General features: G+C 43.1%; 1 protein-coding gene across 3 annotated transcripts in view; it reads right to left on the bottom strand.

The window, feature by feature from the left end:
• Positions 1-5,026: 5,026 nt before the first annotated feature.
• Positions 5,027-18,419, bottom strand: part of LRP4 (LDL receptor related protein 4) — a 48,899-nt gene continuing 35,506 nt past the window's right edge. The window contains exons 29-39 of one of the 3 annotated variants that reach the window (XM_079105677.1): positions 17,491-17,709; positions 17,192-17,326; positions 16,304-16,412; positions 14,488-14,632; positions 14,126-14,239; positions 13,551-13,686; positions 11,631-11,698; positions 10,553-10,640; positions 8,907-9,048; positions 7,325-7,383; positions 6,009-6,124 (exon numbers count right to left, since the gene is read on the bottom strand). In XM_079105677.1, coding sequence (XP_078961803.1) covers positions 7,342-7,383; positions 8,907-9,048; positions 10,553-10,640; positions 11,631-11,698; positions 13,551-13,686; positions 14,126-14,239; positions 14,488-14,632; positions 16,304-16,412; positions 17,192-17,326; positions 17,491-17,709 — 1,198 coding nt within the window. In that variant the 3' untranslated portion in view covers positions 6,009-6,124; positions 7,325-7,341. Of the gene's footprint in view, positions 6,125-7,324; positions 7,387-8,906; positions 9,049-10,552; positions 10,641-11,630; positions 11,699-13,550; positions 13,687-14,125; positions 14,240-14,487; positions 14,633-16,303; positions 16,413-17,191; positions 17,327-17,490; positions 17,710-18,419 lie in introns of all 3 variants that reach the window. The other 2 variants (XM_079105676.1, XM_079105675.1) reach the window with 2 other exon arrangements.

Here is an 18,419-nt window from a genome sequence, read left to right as displayed (position 1 = left end):
GGTTGGTTAGTGTAGGTTTCACTGGAGATTACATTAGAACAAAGACTTGAAGAAGGTGAAGGAGTTAGTCATGACCACATCTAGGGGAAGAAAGTGTCAGGCAGAGGGAACAGCTATACAAAGGCCCTATGTTGGGAGCATGCCTGGCAGGTCTGAGGAACAGGGAGACCAGTGTAGTTGGAGCAGAGTAGTAGGCAGAAAGAGGGAGTGGGAGATGAATTCTGACGATGGAGGAAAAGAGCCTCATAGAAACCTAATACAGTAACTTGCCCGTAGTGGGTATTCAATAAATGCTTGGTCAGTCTTTTTTTTTTGTTCTTGTTTTTTTCTTTCTTTGTATTGGGGATTGAACCCAGGAGTGCTTTACCATTCAGCTACATCTCCAGTCCTTTTTTTTTTTTTTTTTTAATTTTGAGACAAGAGTGTTGCTGAGTTGCTGAGAATGTCTTCAAATTTCCAATCTCCTGCCTCAGCCTCCAGAGTTAGTGGGATTACAGGCATGCACCACCATGCCCAGCTTGGCCAGTCATCTTTTACAGTACAGGATTATCTCAGATAGCTTTTATCTGTGTATTTCTTAGAGCCATGTGTGCCTTCCTCATTCCTCAGTCCTTTCAATGATTCTACATAAAGAGTCTGCAGGCATTAGTGATCAAAGTGAACACTGCATTCTTGCAACTGGAAGCAGGAAACTGATGTCAAACATTGTGGCTGCTGAATAACTGCTAAACATTGGCTTAAAAAACAAAACAAAACTGTTAAGGTTGGGACAGGTACTCATTCCACTGTAATCTCCTGCTGCATTCTTTTTAAAAATATTTTAGTTGTAGATCAATACCTTTAATTTATTTATATATGGTGCTGAGGATAGAACCCAGGGCCTCACACAAGCTAGGCAAGTGCTCTGCCACTGAGCCACAACCCCAGCCCACTCCTGCTACATTCTTGTTGAAGCATCCTACCACAGGACTTTGATCCATATTTCTGGCTTTAGAGGAGCAGCTTCAGTGATTAACTTCCTTTCACCTTTCAGTCCAAATGCCCCTGTATTATTCCTTGCAGATGGCAGTGGTAACATAATACAGAGCTCAAATGGCTATGGATTTTGCCCCTTAACTGAGACTCCAACCTTGCATTTGGCTGCATTTAATAGATATTGGTTGAATGAAGAATGAAGAGCCTTTTTTTTTCCCCCTCTCATAGCCCATTTGCCCATTTTCCATAGCCTCCAAAATGTAGGCTGTCCAAGAACTTTGACCACAGAAACATCAGCCCCACCAAAGAGGAAGGAGGCAGCAGAGAGAGATAAGAACCTCATTAGTAGGCTATCAACAAGCTTTTAAGGGACAGGGGAAACAGGGAAGGGCAGGATACATGAATTCTTGGCTCTTTATGTCAATAAAATGAAAGAAGCAGATTGTGCAGCTTGGGGCTAACTGAGTCTTGGGTTTCAGCTTAGGTCCTTAATTAGGCTGTCTGGGTCTGTTTTAACACCAAACCAAGGAGTCCCAAAGTTGAGATCAAGCCTTGATTAGATACAAAACTGTTGCCTATGCTGAGCTTTGCTAGCTTCTGCTAGCTAGTTAACAGGAGAATAGTCCAAAGAGAAAATGAATGGGAGAGTAAGGGACTGTTGCAATGCAGATTGCGGAAAACATCCCCAAACACACATCCTGTTAAGTGGATCATATGGGAAGTTGAATCATCTTCCCATATAAAGAAAGACATACTTATAGATTTTTCTCATGGTAAAAAAGGACCCAACCACTTCTTCCTTTTTTATAGTGTGTGCTGTGGGGGTGAGCATTAACTCAGGGCCTTGCACATGCTAGGCAAGCCATCTACTGCTGAGCTATATCCCCAGCCACTCAATCACATTTCTTTTATCATTATGTCCATAAATAGAAATCTGAGAACCAAAGCTTGCTGGATACCTTTGAGTGTCAGTGCATTACACTTAGAATCTTGCACACCCAGATCTTGTACATGCTTTTCTTTTTTTAATTTTTAAAATGTTGATGGATCTTCATTTTATTATTTATATGTGGTGCTGAGAATCGAACCCAGTGCCTCACACATGCTAGGCAAGTGCTCTACCATGGACCCACAACCCACCTCCTGAATATGCTTCTTCTAATGTTCCTATGCCTTATTGCCTTTCAGTCTTCTTCAGGCAAGGGCCAGTCATCATCAACCCATGACATGGAGACCTTCCTATGGGTCGAGAGATCTGTATCTTAGTTTCCACAGTTTATTCAGGATGATACAGAAAGACAGCGATGACTTTATTTGATTTGTTTGAGAAAAATATGACCAGTTTTTTTAGGACTTGAGCCCCTTCTGCCTACTTATTAGTTTCAGGGTTTATATCCAGAGAACCAGGCAGAGGAATCTCAGTCCTTGTTTCATCCTCAAGATTCCCCCTTTTCTGTTTTTGTTTTGCGTTGTTTTAAAGATTAGGTGGGGTAGGAAAAAGGATGGTTATCCTTGAGTTATTCAGACTTGGTTTTGTTCAGCACCCTACCCCTTGCCAAAAACTGGGAAAAATTATAATACTTTCTAGTTTGTACTTAGATCTCTTGTCACTTAAAATACAAGTGGCTTTCAGTCTTTCTTGCTTGCTTGCTTTCATTATCTTCTTATTGTTCTTTTCTTGAGGGGGTGGGGGAGCAGGAGCATTAGTGATGTTGCTAGATTTTAAGCTCTGTGAAACTATGATTTGTTTAGGCATGAACCTGGCCCATAGTAGGAGATGAATGAATGAATGGGGCATTATTTTATCAATAACTTAGGTTTAGAAAATAAACTATTGAGACATAACATCAAATTCTAATCTAATCTATGAGACTAGCATGAGTCCCAGTTTTCACTGATGGGTATTACAGTCACAGAGCCTCAGAACATCCCTAACTTCTAGGTCTAGCCCTAATATGTGGTGGATAAGCTACAAGAAGTCAGTTTTTTAAAAATAAATTTTTTTTTTTTTTTTTTTTTTTTTTTTTTTTTTTTTTTTTTTTAGTACTGGGGATCAAACGCAGGGCCTTGCACATGCTAGGCAAGCACTCTACCTCTGAGCTACACCCCAGCGCTTTTTATTTTTTAGTTTGAGATAGTGTCACCAGGTTGCCTAGGGTAGTCTCAAATTTGCAAACCTCCTGCCTCAGCTTCCTGAGTAACTGGGATTACAGGTGTATACGAGGACCCCTGGTAAATAAATGGAATCTTAATTATCATTTGTATCCATTGTCAAGAGTAACTATGAAGAGGTGCCGAGATCAAAGTTCTGTGACACTGAAGTCCTCAGAGGTCTAAAAAACAGAAATAGAAGACACAATGGTATATAGCCATGACATTTCCTTCCAGTGCTAGAGATGTCACTAATAATCATGACACTTTTCTTATTGGTGTGGAAAGGGACCTCAGGCAGCTACTACCACCAATGATTTGGCACTCAAGATTAAACCTGTCATCCCTCTTTTAGAAGAAACAAGGGTATTGTAAGTCTAGTGAACTTATGTCTTGACCTGTCTTCTCAAGGTTGAGCTAAACTCCAGTAGGAACCCTCATATCTTTCATTGGTCTTCACTGTTCCCAAATACTCATAGAACTCAGAGGTGATATTGGCAAGCAAGTTTTCTACAGCATGAGTCTGCCAGACAAAGTAAGTGTAGGATTAGTCATGACTCCAAGCCAGGCAAGGTAATTAAGAAAAGCTAAATTTATATTAAATTATCATAAAGTCCTAAAATACTGAACATAGTGGTTAAATAACTCCAGAAAGTCCAATCTCTCCAGTGAGTAACGTTAAAACCATTACACATGAGCGCGAGACAATCACTTCCATTAGTTTAGGACAGAGAGATTTTGCTTTTTTTACAGAATAATCAGTGCTCAAATAGATATCTCCTCAAATATGTCCTTTCTACATTCTGAACAGCCCAAGTGCAATAAGAACCTTCCCCTGTCCAATCAAGAAAAGACCACTTTTCTACTTTCTCCTCCTTCTCAACTGAGAATCTTCTTTCACTGCCTCATCAAGTGTGAAATGCCCATTTCATCCCAGAAGTGGCTCATCTTTCCCACTTGATGCATTGGAAACCCTTCTTGGCCTGGCCTGGTCGTATGTGTAGGCTCAGACCTGGGGCTGGCTACTGAGAACATGGCTAAAGGCTTGGCATCTGTCTCTAGAGGGTTTTTTTTTTTTTTTTTTTTTTTTTTTTTCCTTTTTTAAAGAACTGACTAGAAAAGATTTGATCTTGTTCTCTTTTTATCCACAATTTGTCCACTGATTTCTCAGTACTAATAACCGTGGGAGATGTTGCAAATCAGGAAACTTCTAAAAACCCACCCTTCCATTCTCAGGCCCCATCATCCTCTCCTGCTGCTTTTAATTCCTAGGGAGAACAGGTCTGGGTCTGCCCTGGAGCTGGGAAGGGCTTCATCTGGTGTTTTCTTTCTACCATCAGTCCTATAGTTTCAGCCCCTTTGCATCTTCCATTTAGCCTCCTCAGTGCGGACTTTGGAGATTGCTTGTGCCACAAGCTAAAGTCAGAAAAAAGCAAACCAAGCCTCTCAAAAAGTGAAGAACTAGGGGGAATTTCAAGGCAGCAAAAACTCAACTCCCTTGACACAAGCCTGAGACACATGCCCTTGATATAAATGAGCATGAACCAAGTGGTGGTATCTCAGCATAGAAAGTAAGTCACTTTGCTGAGAAAGTGCTAGAATAGGAACCACACTACCCCAGAGCTCATGAACTCAGATCCCTGAGCACTTGAGAAGGAACACAGGAGGTTCAACCTCATGATATTTAGCCCCTGGGTATCCCTTGTCTCTAATTCTCTTCCTGATTACTTAGGAAAACTTCTGGTCCTTTGAAAGACTACCATTATAGAATCCCTTCCTGAAGAATCCCAGAGAATTGGGAGAGAGTGGCAGGATACTGAAATTTAGATGGGATGCTATGTTTGGTCTAGGCAGAGCTTAGACATTTTAGATACTCAGCTCCCAGGTGCTAGGGGAAAGGGACTGACCAGGAGGGAATTTCTATTAGCCAGTAGCCATGTGATGGGGACCCCCAGTCTTCTACAGTAGGGAGACTCCAGACATTCCAGTAGGAGGAAGAACAACTTGAGACACATCCATGTCTCACCAGTATCTGTAGCTGACAAAGCACTGACTCCTAGGGCAAAAACAACGTCCACTGCCAGCAATGGACAAGACTCCCAAGCCCAAGTATCCCCAAAGCTTTTTCATATTACCAACCCCCAAAGCTGAAGGTTTCCCAGATGCCCAGACCAGCTGGGCTGATTCTTCCTTATTCTCTTAGTCTCTGTTCATCACCCCTCTCTTCACCCATGATCCCCTGCCCCAGCCCCTGGTGGGCAAGTTCTCAGAGAAGCCGTCATGCCAGCTGTGATGGGGGAGAGGACAGTCTTGCATCATCAGCTCCATCAGTGCTGTGGGGCAGCCATTGAGGGTACCAGGAGAAGGGGAGGTGGAGCTCTACACTGACAAGGAATTGTTACTGAGCCACGTTTCAGGGGGCCCAGGACGGAGTGCAAGAGGTGAGGTTCATGGTAAAATCCAGGTCTAAATTCTTGAGATGTGCCCTCATTTCTTGTAGCCAGTTATGGACTCAGGTGGAAAACGGCTCCGGTGGAGGGCTTAGGAGCAGTTATGGGGTGGCAGGAGGAGGATGAGCACATGGGAAGGGGGCCTGCTGTACAAGCGAGCACAGGACTGGAAGTCCCTCAGAGGATACTGGCAGGCAGGGAAGAAACCTGGACCTTTAGACTTGGCTCTCCGAGGAGAGCTTGCGTTCATGTTTCCAGCCTGTGTCTGGCAGAGAGCCCCGTCTTTCTGGAGTGGCTGCAGTATGGACGCTGCTACACTCAGACTGCTCTTCCTGCAGTAGTTGCTCTGTCTCCGTGTCATCTAGGGAGCCAGAGCTGGCCTGGATGGACACTGTGTCTGTCTTCATGCACACATGATCCCGCAGAAGGCCCCCCCGGGAGCTGCGCAGCTGCTTGAGGTCATCCCACTCAGCATCGTCCCCAGACAGGAGGCAGATTCCTTCTACGATCTTGATCTTCTCCTTGGTATAGTTATGGTCAGGCCCACCCTAGGGTGGACAGTAGGACACAGGGTCAGTCAGTTGGCTCTCTACAGAGGGATCTCTTTGTAGAAAGGAAGTAGATGAGATAAAAATGGTGGGAAGAGCAGAGAACTCCACAAACTAATGTGATCAGAGCAAATATATGAAGCCTCACCTTAAGGAGAGATGCGCTATGAAGACTATTACCATTATCATACAGGGCGGAGAATGATGACTTCCGTTCCTGCATCAGCCACTCACTGGATATATCACCTTGGGCCAAATTAATTAACATCTCTAAAACTCATTTTCCCACATCTGGCAGTGTGGGGAGAATAACAGTATCTGCACCTCACAGGCAATTACTGTGAGGGTTAAATGAAGTGATACACAGAATGCAATTGTTAGGATGCTGGACAGAGTTGCACCTAAAACATGTTAGCTATGGTTACGTTTTTTATTGTGGTTTATTAATGGGACATCATGCCTGATATAAATAATCAAAAGTAATTGGCAAAAAGCCAATTCAACATGCTTTATTCAGGATTTTAAATACTTTATATATATGCTAATTTGTTCTTGATGATCTCTAATTTTGTTAAGGAAGAAAACCCTGGGAGTAAAACAAGGAAGCCTCTAGAAAATCATCATATTTGGGGTCAAAATGTCCATCAAGTGAGGCCCCATAACCTTATAACCTTTTGGGGTGAGGTTACTCTGGGCTGCTCCCTTGAACCCTGGAATCATTCTAGGGATAGCCTTGAATTTACTCAGGGTTCCTTCTTTATGTGATTCCTCAAAGGGTAGCCTTTATTCTTGGTTTTTGATGGATACTAATCAACATGCTCCCATGCCAGGAGGTAAATGGGCCATAGCTTGGGTTCTGGGATATTGCTTCTGTTCAGATTCTTGTAACCACTGCTTTATATTATTAACAAATTCAATTCCACAAGGTTGGTATTAAACCCCTACATTAAATAGGATACTGCGTTAGGTGCTTTAATGATGGCTTGTACCCTTTGGAAGTGACAGCTCCCTCAATCATGCAAAGGGAGACAGAGAGCACATACGCACACACAGAGACGCCCAACCACCCAGCACACCCTCCAAGCTGAAATTAGTGTCAAAAGTCCTCATCACAGAGACACAATGGGTAAGTCAGTATATGACACTAGTATTTCTAGGGACAGCATTCCCTCCTACACACACACACACAGCAACAGGTACCTGAAATCAAGAGGAAATCAGAAGAGAAAGGGTGAAAGGCTATCTGAGGGGTGAAAGAGCTGCTGAGGAAGAAGCAGACAATAGAAGAAAGATTCACATGATTTTTAATTTCTTTCCTTTTCTTTCTATTTTTTTATTTTTGGTGATGCTGGGGATGGAACCCAGGGCCTCATTGCATACTAAGCAAACTCTTTACTACTGTTGAGCTCTATCCCCAGCTCCATTTTTCATTTCTAACCAATGGCCCTCATTGTGGTTCTTTTCTGGAAGCAATCTGCACTTAGGAACCCAAGAAATCTTCAGTAGTCTTTCTTCCAACCATATTAATTGGAGAGGGGTCTATCTAACTGCAAGCTGTTCCTACACGTTCTCTCTTGTAACTTTTGTAATGGAAGCTTTTTTTTTTAATATGGGAATTTATGGATCCAGAAAGCACAGGATTTCTATAAAGCATATTCATTATGCATGAGAACAGGTTTGGCCTGCAGATAAGGTATGAGAGCAGGTTTGGCCTGCAGACAAACCAGAGAAGTAGGCTGAATAGGATCTTCATAAGGAATAACCTTTTTTTTTTTTTGGTACCAAGGGATTGAACGCAGAGGTGCTTAACCACTGAGCTACATCCCCAACCCTATTTAATTTTTTATTGTGAGATAGGGTCTCATAAGTTGCTTAGAGCTTTGCTGAGTTTGCCAAGGCTGGCTTTGAATTTGTGATCCTCCTGCCTCAGCCTTCTTAGCCACTGGGATTATAGGCATGTGCCACCACACCCAGCATAAGGAGTAATTTCTGATGAGGGTTACAGGATTTTAGAAGACAACAGAGGTTCCATCAGACTAGGATATCTGAAGTCCCAGATTACTACAGATCCCTTGCAGAAAGGGGACTATTTTTATTGACTAAATATTCAGCAAATAATTTTCCATTCAAGTAACAAAGGAATTTTTTTTAATACATAAATCTTCAGAATTCTAGAGAAATCTCTCAAGACCCTGTGATAAGAGGAGGGATAGTGAAAAATCAGCCATTCCCAACCCTAGGTGCGACCACCACCTTGAATCAGAGGTTAGAAAAGGGAGCGTATGGGCTGGGGAGATAGCTCAGTTGGTAGAGTGCTTGCCTTACAAGCACAAGGCCCTGAGTTCGATACCCAGTACCGCAAAAAAAAAAAAAAAAAGAAAAGAAAAGAAAAGGGAGCGTTTAAGAACTCTTGGGCTTTCTGGGCATTGTCCAAGAGGGTTCCCTTTCAGAGGGACATAGCCTCACTGCAAGGGAATGACACTCCAGGAGGAAAAGAACCTATGAGCCTTGAAATAGATCTCCTGGCAGCAAAATACATACTCACTGTTTTCAGACCTAAATCTCCCAAGATCCGCTTTCTAATCTTGCTCTAGGATTCCTCAAAGATTCTAGATCTCTCTAGAAATCCAAATCCAAATGGAAGAACTCAGTTCTTTCATTACTATAACTTCCAAAATGGTAGAAGGAGCCACCCAGTGGCCCTTACTGATCCATTCAGGCAACTGGAGCATAATTCCTCCTCCCACCAGTAAAATACTTGAATATAAATTTTGATTTTTACCTCTTTCTTATAGCATAGTTGATTGTACATGGCTGGTTTGGGGATTGCTTCAATTTTCACTTCCTGAGTAGAAGTTCGGTAAGAGGGGTTGCTGTAGGTCAGGTTCCCCATTCCAGGATCAGTGAACTTGGATTTTTTGTGTCTTCAGGAGGAAAAATTAGAAATTAGTTCATACTTTAATGGAGATAGAACCTGGTGAAGTTGTAGCCTCTGTATGGGAGGCAACTTCTGTGCAGGTTCTGGTAATCCCTGCCTCCTCGTATCCACACTCTTCTGAATCCTCTCCTACTGAAGATAGGCTGGACCTGGTGACTTGCTTCTAATGAAAGATTACACAAAAGTGATGGAGACTAGATTAGGTTACGAAGAAACTAGCTCCCATCTTGGTTTTGTACTTCCTCTGTCCCTTGCTCTCTCTTGCTCTGCTCTGGAGGTGAGCAACCTACCTGGTGTAGTTGTCCTACAGAAAGTGTCCATGAGGCAAGGGACTGATGAAGAAAGCCTCCAGCCAACAGAAAATGAGGAACTGAATCCTGGCAACAATTACATGGCTGTTCTTGGGAGGGAATCCTTCCACAGTCAAGCCCTCATGAGAACACAACCCCAGCTGATACCTGGATTGCAGCCTATGACTTGAGATCTTGAGGCAAAGGCACTTAATAAGCCACATCCAGATTTCTTATGAGACCACATCCAGATTTCTGTGAGACCTTAAATGGCTGTCATTTCAGGCACTAAGTTCTAGGTTATTTATTATACAAAAATGTGGATAACTAATACCCTGAGCCAGGACAGACCTCAGTTTCAATCCCACATCTACCTGGGATCTTGGAAGACATAATCTAAATTTTCTGAGCCTCAGATCCTCATCTGTAAAGTGAGGAATAATACCTGGGTTACAAAGTTGTGTGGCATTGATGCATATCCTTAAATGGTAAGTGGTTTTATTATTACTATGAGCAGCAGTAAAATCCAAACATTTTTGCTGTGATCTTTATTTAAAGCATTTGGGGGGAAATATAAAGAAAGAGGCATATAAGATTAAAAAAAAATTTTTTTTTAGTTGTGATGGACCTTTTTTTAAAAATTTATGTGCAGTGCTGAGCATCGAACCCAGTGGCTCACACATGCTAGGCAAGTGCTCTTCCATAGAGCTACAACCCCAACCCAGCACATAAGACCTTGAACTGAAAAATGATATATTCTACTTTCCCAAGAGTATCTGAGCACTGCTAGATCAACCAATCTTGTAGTAAATAATTGAATTTGTGTAGAGGGAAATGGTTTCCAATTTCAATACTTGGAGGTAAGGTGGGGTGTGAAAAGCACAGATGCTAGAGTCAGTCCCCACTTTGCCTCTTACTGTGTGACCTTGGGTAACATCTTCTGTGTCCTCAGTATCTTAGCCTGTAACAAAGATCCCAAGGGTAGCTTTGCTCTGATCATTGAATGAGGAAACTGCATAGGCTGTAACTAGGGAAGAAGAGTAAGTATTCAGCTTTCCACCCTTTTCTTCTGCTTAGGGACCCAACCTTGAAACAAGGTTGCTCAGAGCTGGAGTCAGTGAACTGTGGAGCTTCAGAAGATCCCAGATGTGCTAACGAGGACCAAAGAGCACATGGCCCCTATAGCAAAGCTTAGATTACCTGTATAGCATCAGAGCTGCAATCACCACCAAAATCAGCAAAATACTGAGGAGTCCACCAATGGCATAACTAATGTGAAGTCCTTCACCTAGGAAGAATGGAGACACACTAGGCAGGGATCACTGATAATCATCCTGCTGGTGCTGGTACAAAGGGTGAGAAGATGAAGGGTTGGTTCCTTATGGGTTTATTTTTTGTTTTGTTTTGTTTTGCAGCAGGATCTTGCTATGTTGCCGGTATTGGCCTCAAATTCCTGGGCTCAAATGATCCTACTACCTCAGCCTCCCAAGTAATTATAACAACATGCATGCACCACTGTTCCTGGCTTGAAGGGCTTCTTTTGTATGTGTGGAATCCATACCATCTGAGAATACTGAGGGCCTCATTCTCTGGGGAGAGGCCATAGGAGGTGAGGAGGCTAAGAAGAAACCTGTCATTCTGCCAGCATCTCCAAACAGTTCTACCACTGGTTAGCTACGTGACTTAAGGCAAGATGCTTAACTTCTGTGTTTTCTTATTAGTTAAATGTAAATACTTAATTGTTCATGGGGCTGGTGGAGATTGAATGAGAGTGTGTATACGCATACAGTTAGCCTTGCCTTATGCATGGTTTCACTTTCCACAGCTTCAGTTATCAAGTCAACCACAGCCCAAAAAGATTACTAGCGTCAGTGAGACAGTATGACCACAGTCTCATAACTTTTATTATAGTATGTTATAATTATCATATTGTTAGTTACCATTGTCAATCTTTTACTGTGGCTAATTTATCATAGATATGTATGTATAGGAACAAACTTAGTATATGTGGAGTTCTGTACTATGCAAGGTTTCAGACATCCGCTGGTGGTCCTAGAATGTATCCCCCATGGATAAGAAGGGCAACTGTATTCACACATACATATATATGGCATACATAGGGCTTATCAAATGCCTGGCATATGGAAAGCACACCATAAGTGCTTTAATCTTAATCTTCCTCTGGCAACCTCATGACAGACCCCATGAAGGTTACACCAGTAGACACTTAGTTTCCTTAGATCTTCTCTTCCAAAACAGTTGGGTACTTGGGGCTTACCTGGAACAGCAGGTATGGCCTCATTGGAATGTGCACACAGGCCTAGCCGGGCATCCCTTTCAGAGCATCTGTGGGGCAGAGAAAACTGAGCATGAGGATTATTTGTATGCAGATAAGATCTCTTCCTTCTCCAGGAAATGGGGGAGAAGTATGAGAAGGTACCAGGTGGGAGAAATAGAAGCATAGAGTGGCAGGACCAGGAAATACAAAAATCAGTGTGAGTCACTGTTTTCCAGTCATTATACCTTGTTTAAATGTGTTTTCAAGTTTGGGAGTGAACTGGAAGTCTGCTGAAAGAATACTAAGGAGAGCAATACTAGGCTTTCTTCAATTACCAGGATGAGTGGGTAGCAGCTGCTAGCCAGGCAAATCTGATTGGTTAAGGATTATCACAAAATCCAAATATCGCAAGGTAAAAAAAAATATATATGTATTTGTTTCCCCTTTGATCTGTCACAAGGAACTATATACAAAACACCCAGACGTAGTGCTCAGACAACAAACTGAAATGCTCAGAGAGTAACTGCTTTGTGGGGGATTATAAGCAGGCCAACTAAAGGCATCTCCTTCAAGCCTGGAGAAAAGCTATTTGCAAGAACATCTGAAGCCAAGAGGCAATGAATCTGCAGATGGAACTCTAACATTTAAGGAGAGGTCTGAGGAAGGGTCAGAAATGTTCCCAAAAAACCTAGGGGTGGTGGGATAGATCAGAGGTAGAGAGCTTGCCTAGGCCCTGGGGTTCAATCCCCAACACTTAGAAACAAAACCCAAAAAACTAAAGAAAATCCAAGATTAATAACGACTGATAGTCGTTAAGATAGTCAAAGATAGTGAGAAAGGTACGGGTTTATACTCAGGTGTTTGCTTTTCATTACAAACTGTACCACAGAGAGAGAGAGGGGTACACAGCATAGGTATTTGATCATGTGCAAATCTTAGAACTTTGGAGACCTTAAGTTTAGAGTACTTCTTTGAAACTAGTATGCTTCTGCTTTCAGAATTGAAATTGTCGATTACCCTTAAAGCTATAGTTGTATAAAAATAAAGAGATCATCACATCGCAGTGAAGAAAGATTGTTATAATTAGAAAAATATCTGAAAAGACAGACATCAAATTATGAAGCATAATTCCACATAGGTATACAGGGACTTGCTTCTTTACTCCACTCTGTATTTCCAGACTATTTTTTAAATAAGTAAATAAAAATACAGTTGTAAGAATTTCTCTAGATTGAATGTAACATCCTATACATCAATTTTAAGATGTGCATTGTTTGCTATATTCTAACATCTCTGAAGTAGGAAATGTGACTTTGTTGCATCTCACAATTGCTGCTGTTCATGTTTTCAGTCTAATCTCTCAAATCAGAATGAATTATATAAATGTTAGCACCATCAATTTAATGAAATTAATATTTTATACTTGATATTAGCATGGTTTATGGTTATACATGCTTATTTAATGATAGTGTGTATGTGTGTGCACAAATGCATATATGTTTGAGTGCTAGAGTCATTATAAGCTAAGGCCACCACACACCTGGGGAAATCTTTTTGTTCCAAGTCATAAAGATACAGTTCAGAGATCACTGTAGGAAGAGATCAAATACTAAACCTGTGACACAAGAGCAAGTGTCACAGAGACAGAGGTGGAAGGAGGAATGCCTGTGCAAGACTCCTCCCAGGTGATTTCTCTTTAAAGCTGTTCTTAAAGCTTCTTGCCCTCAGAACTAAAAAGGGAATCACTTGTGACAATCTGCAAGTCTCAATATTGCCTCCTGTCCTACATAGTGGGGACTGTGGTTAATGATGTCATCTACCTCCCATCTTCCGGTATTATCAAGCTGGGACAATATCTTCGCTGGTGGGGCATGGTGACTTGGATCAAAGGGCCCTCAATCCTGTACTAACCCTACTTACCTCCCTTCCACTTCCTCCAGAGATGTGTGGGTCCTGGTGGTAGAAGAATGCAAGGTGGTGGGCAGTGTGTTAGGCAGCACTGGGCTCTTTTCACTTATGCTGGTAGCCTTGGGAGCTGGGGGCACCAGGCCAGGCACTGGAGAGAAAAGAGAATAAGAGTGGGCCACTGGAACCCCAAGCCTCTACAGATGGTCTAAGAGTGGCAGCTAGAGGACTTGATAAAGCAATCTTTTAGCTGCTCTATGTCCAGGTACCCTCACTTGATACTGTAAATAAAAAGGATATGGATTCAATATTAATAGTTCTGGATGGCCAATAAAGGTCAGGAAGATAGAGTAAATCACAGGCTATCATGGCAGAGGTCTAGAATTAGGAGACGTGAATTATCTTCTAGTAAATGCCAGAGGCTAGACAAACCCAGCTCTGAGTGATTCCAAAGCCCACACACATTGCTTGCAGTCATTCCACTTCACGACCTTATGAAGGTGGCTTCTACCCAGAAGGATAAAGTTAAGGCTGCTGATCCCTGCCCTTCCCAGAGCCCTACTGTTCCAGAAGCCACTCAGTACACTCACCAAGGGAACAGGGCCGGCTATCAGGCTCATCGGGACAGGCACACACAAAGTCTGAGGCTCTGGCAAAGCAGAGGTGGGTACAGCCACCATTGTTCACACCACAGGCATTGGTCCCTGGAGGAAAAGCAGATGGGTGTCCGGTCTGGCACAGAATTGGGTCTCCCAATTTAACACTTCTCAAAAAGGAAGACATTTTCACTCCCAGGGACAGTAGGGCAGGAAGGGGATAGTCACAGGGGTTAAAAAGTTCTAAGAGCTTCAAATATGAGCCAAAAGGCTCTCCAGTGATCCTAATTATCTTGGTTTGCTAACAGCCAATCCCACTGATGGTGAGAAAGCAAGCTCAGCACCCAAAGGCCCACCTGTCTGCCGTTGAGGGGAAACCACGATGATATCCATGAGTCCCTCCACATTTGCCAACACTGTCTCCTTGTTGCGGCCTGAGTACTTGTCAACACGTTGGATGGACTTGGTCTGCCAGTCTGTCCAATAGATCCACCTGTCCTGCTACTCAATATGGAACCCAAAAGAGGAAAATATCATTCAGCATCCAGATACCAGTGTAACTTCTATGCCTCAGCATGTGCTACACCTTCCCTGAAATGCCCTATTCATCTCTCATCCACCAGGTCAACTTCTGTGCATCCCCAATATGACATTGTCCAGGAAATCCCCCCAAATCCATACAGTTCTCCAACCTGTTCTGTACCTTGCAGTCACTTCCACATGAGTTTTGATCCTCATATGGTAATTTGTTTATGTGCCTGATTAAGTCCTTTAAGGACAAATATGTGCCTCATATCTCTATTCTGTAGCACCTACACTCAGTCCTCAGTCAGTTCAGTACACAGATCCCTGCTGAGCAAACAAGGGTAGACTTGGAGGTTCACATGGGTTCTGTTCTCATGGACCTTTTGTTCAAAACCCTGACCCAAATTCTCTGCTTACTTCCTCTGCAGGCTCTTTCTAATGCAATGATAGTGAAGTTCTCAACCAGGAGAGGGGGAAGGGCAATGAAGGTGTTTTTTCTTCCACTCAGCAGTGTAACAGCAGAAACTCCAGGGAAAACTTGTAGATTGAAAAACCATTATCAGTATTAGCCTATCATTAAGTAAAGCCAGACAAAATCTTTTTGGTTGATTGAATATAATGCAGATTACAGGGCTTGTGGGAGATGTAGTTCAGTGGTAGAGTAAGCATGAGGCCCTGGGTTCAATTCCCAGGAAAGACTGAAACAGACAGAAAGAAACAATACAGAGTAGAAGATGTTTGCCAAAAAGGGAAAAAGATTTTTAAATGACTAAGAATCCCTATTTTAGTCTAAGGCTTAGTAGATCTTCTTTCCTCCCCCAAATTATCATACAGTGTTAAAATTCTCAAAAATGACAGCTAAAAATAAACAAGATTGTTAGATATAACATGCAGTGAGTACTTACCAGGCACTGTGCTAATATCTTGTGCATATTTCAGGGGGGTACTATTATTATTGTTATTGTTATTATTATTTTGGTACTGGGGGATTGAACCCAAGGGTTCTCTACCACTGAGCTATATCCCAGCCTTATTTTGTATTTCATTTAGAGATAGGGTCTCACTGAGTTAGCGCCTCGTTTTTGCTAAGGCTGGCTTTGAACTCTTGATCCTCCTGCCTCAGCCTCCTGAGCCACTGGGATTACAGGTGTGCACCACCACACCTGGCGGGATAGTATTATTAAATTGATTTATAGGTAACTGAAGCTTAGAGTGGTTGTTTCTTGTTCAGAGTTGCAGTTATTTAATAATACAGACAGAACTTGAACCCAGGTATCTGGCTCACTGAAGGTACATAACACACACTGACTGGCTGGATGCTTCCAAACTCTGGTTTTACCACTACATAAGAGGTGCCTGAGCTCCAGTGCTGAGATCACAGCATTAGGCTCAATGGTGAAGTGTTATATAAAATTGCATTATTCCTGGGCCCAGTCCTCACAAAGCAGATTCTCTGTAGCCAGGACCCAGGAGCCTGCATTTTAACAAGCTTCCCAGCTGCTTCTGTGCACCACTGTTTGAGAGTCTCTACTTTGAATGGGAGAACACAGGAGCCGTGGAGCAGGAATAGCAAGGCACTTGGAGGCTTAGAACCCCAGGGAAACACCCAGTCAAGGAGGTTTAGTTACCTCTCTCCTGAGCCAGTACCTGTGTGAGGGCAAAGGGATGGGACACATGGCTGACCAAGACCTGCCGCAGCTTCCCATTGAGGTCAGCGCTCTCAATCCGGTCCAAATGTGCATCTACCCAGTAGATCCTGTGAAGAAAAAAGAATGATTGCCAAGGAGTACAGCTCTTCTCTCTAAGGACCTTCTTTGTCCTCCAGAGCTGAACTGGCAGGTGCTGCCAGCTATTGAGACACACCTATGAGGAGAGGCCACTCTAAGTCCCAAAGCCGAAGAGGGAAGTTGGTGATTCATATGAAGGAAGGCCAGGGCTGTCTTAGGAGGCACAGAAAGTCTAGTGATTTCAGAGGGGCCCCCGCCAGCCTCATCTTCAGCAACTTGATCACCCTTGACTTCTACCCAAAAATCTTAGGCCAAATTCTTATGAATGGTCAAGAAGAGAGTTCAGTCAGCATGGCCCTTACCAAGGTTAAATTAAGAGGGCACTCTGTCAACTCTCCAGGAGACCTTGATCCCTTTCTTTCTTTAGAAAGGGGGACAGACTGTCTCACAGCCCCTTTCCCTTCCTCCTGCCCTCCAGCATTTTTTTTTTTTTTAAATCTAGGCCAGGTATTGCAGTTCCAGTGTCCACAGGATCAGATGAGTAACAAATATAAGAACAGCTGTTGAGTGGTTGGGGGAGTGGACCTTATGGTCCAGGCAGAGGACATGCTCTGTTAAAGGCCCTCAAATTAAAAACACATGAATCAGAAGGACAAAAGTCATATGAGTGCTGGCTGTAGCAGGATATGTTCCCTCTCCTTCTCACTGCTTCCTCTTCCCTGCCCTCCAAGGAGCTTTCCATCTTTTCATTCTCCCTACTTCAGTCTCCATCCAATTTCCAGGAGGCTATTTGGAACAGGATTCCTACCTGCGGGTATCATAGTCCAAGGTTAGGCCATTGGGCCAACCCAGGTCAGTGTTGATGAGGACCTTCCGGTCGGAACCATCCAGATTTGCCCGTTCAATCTTGGCAATGTGGCCCCAGTCTGTCCAGAAGAGGTACCTGAGACACAACAGTGCCATTGTCAGAAAGGCATGAGGAGATGCCACCCAGAAGCTGACAGAGTATGAGGACATGCCAAGACTATTAATATATAGGCACACTTCACTGGCCTCTCATCTGGCCCCTTCTTCCCTGGATCTCTTTTTTACTGACCATAAACTTACCCCTTCCTGGGGAAAACAGCAATGGCCCGAGGTTCATCCAAGCTGTTGTTGATCAGCACTTTGCGGCAAGAACCATCCAGCCTTGATGCCTCGATGGTATTTCGGCCTGTATCTGTCCAATACAGGTTCCTGGCCACCCAGTCCACTGCCAGCCCATCAGTGGTCTTCAGCCCACGCCCAATCACTGTCTCCATGTTGTTGCCATTCAGGTCTGCTCGCCTTGGGGAGAGCCCAGAATTGGATGAGTGACCAGAATGACCAAGAATAACTGAAATTCCTTTAATCCATAACTGAACCCCCACTAGACTGTAAGCTCCATATGTCTCTATGCAGCATAGGTCTTTAATAGAGACCAAGTATCTACTAGCACATTATAGGTACTCAATAAAATATTTGCAAATGAATGAATAAATTCTTAGGAGGACAGAGGATTTCTTGCAACATGGAAATATTAGGACCTTAGGGTCCATGTCTTTCCAGAGGACAGATTAATCATCCACCACAAGCCTTTGGCAGGAGACATTGATCACTAGGAGATGATTATAAGGAAGACAGATTGTCAAAACCTGCCAAAGCCCTACACTAGAGAACTCGATCTCAGGATGAGGAATATACTATAATCACCTGGGGGACTTCTTTCTTGCATATGCCCATCTGCCCCCAGTACAAGATTCTAATTCACACTCAGGGAAAACAAAGGTGAATACCCACTGTCCCCATGTGAGAATCTCAGCCACTTTTTTTCTTTTTCTTTTTGCTTTTGAAACAGGGTCTTGTTAAATTCCTTAGACTGGCTTCAAACTTGTGATCCTTCTGCTTCAGCCGCCAGAGTCTCTGGGATTACAGGCATGTGCCACCACACCTGGCTGTGTGTGTATGTGGTATTAGGCATAGAACCCAGGGGCACTCTACTGTAAGCTACATCCCCA

Source organism: Sciurus vulgaris, assembly GCF_902686455.1.
Source record: "Sciurus vulgaris genome assembly, chromosome: 11".
NCBI classification, from domain to species: Eukaryota; Metazoa; Chordata; class Mammalia; order Rodentia; family Sciuridae; genus Sciurus; species Sciurus vulgaris.
The sequence above is the reverse complement of the archived record's forward strand: the minus strand, read 5'-3'. Positions and strand labels throughout refer to the sequence as shown.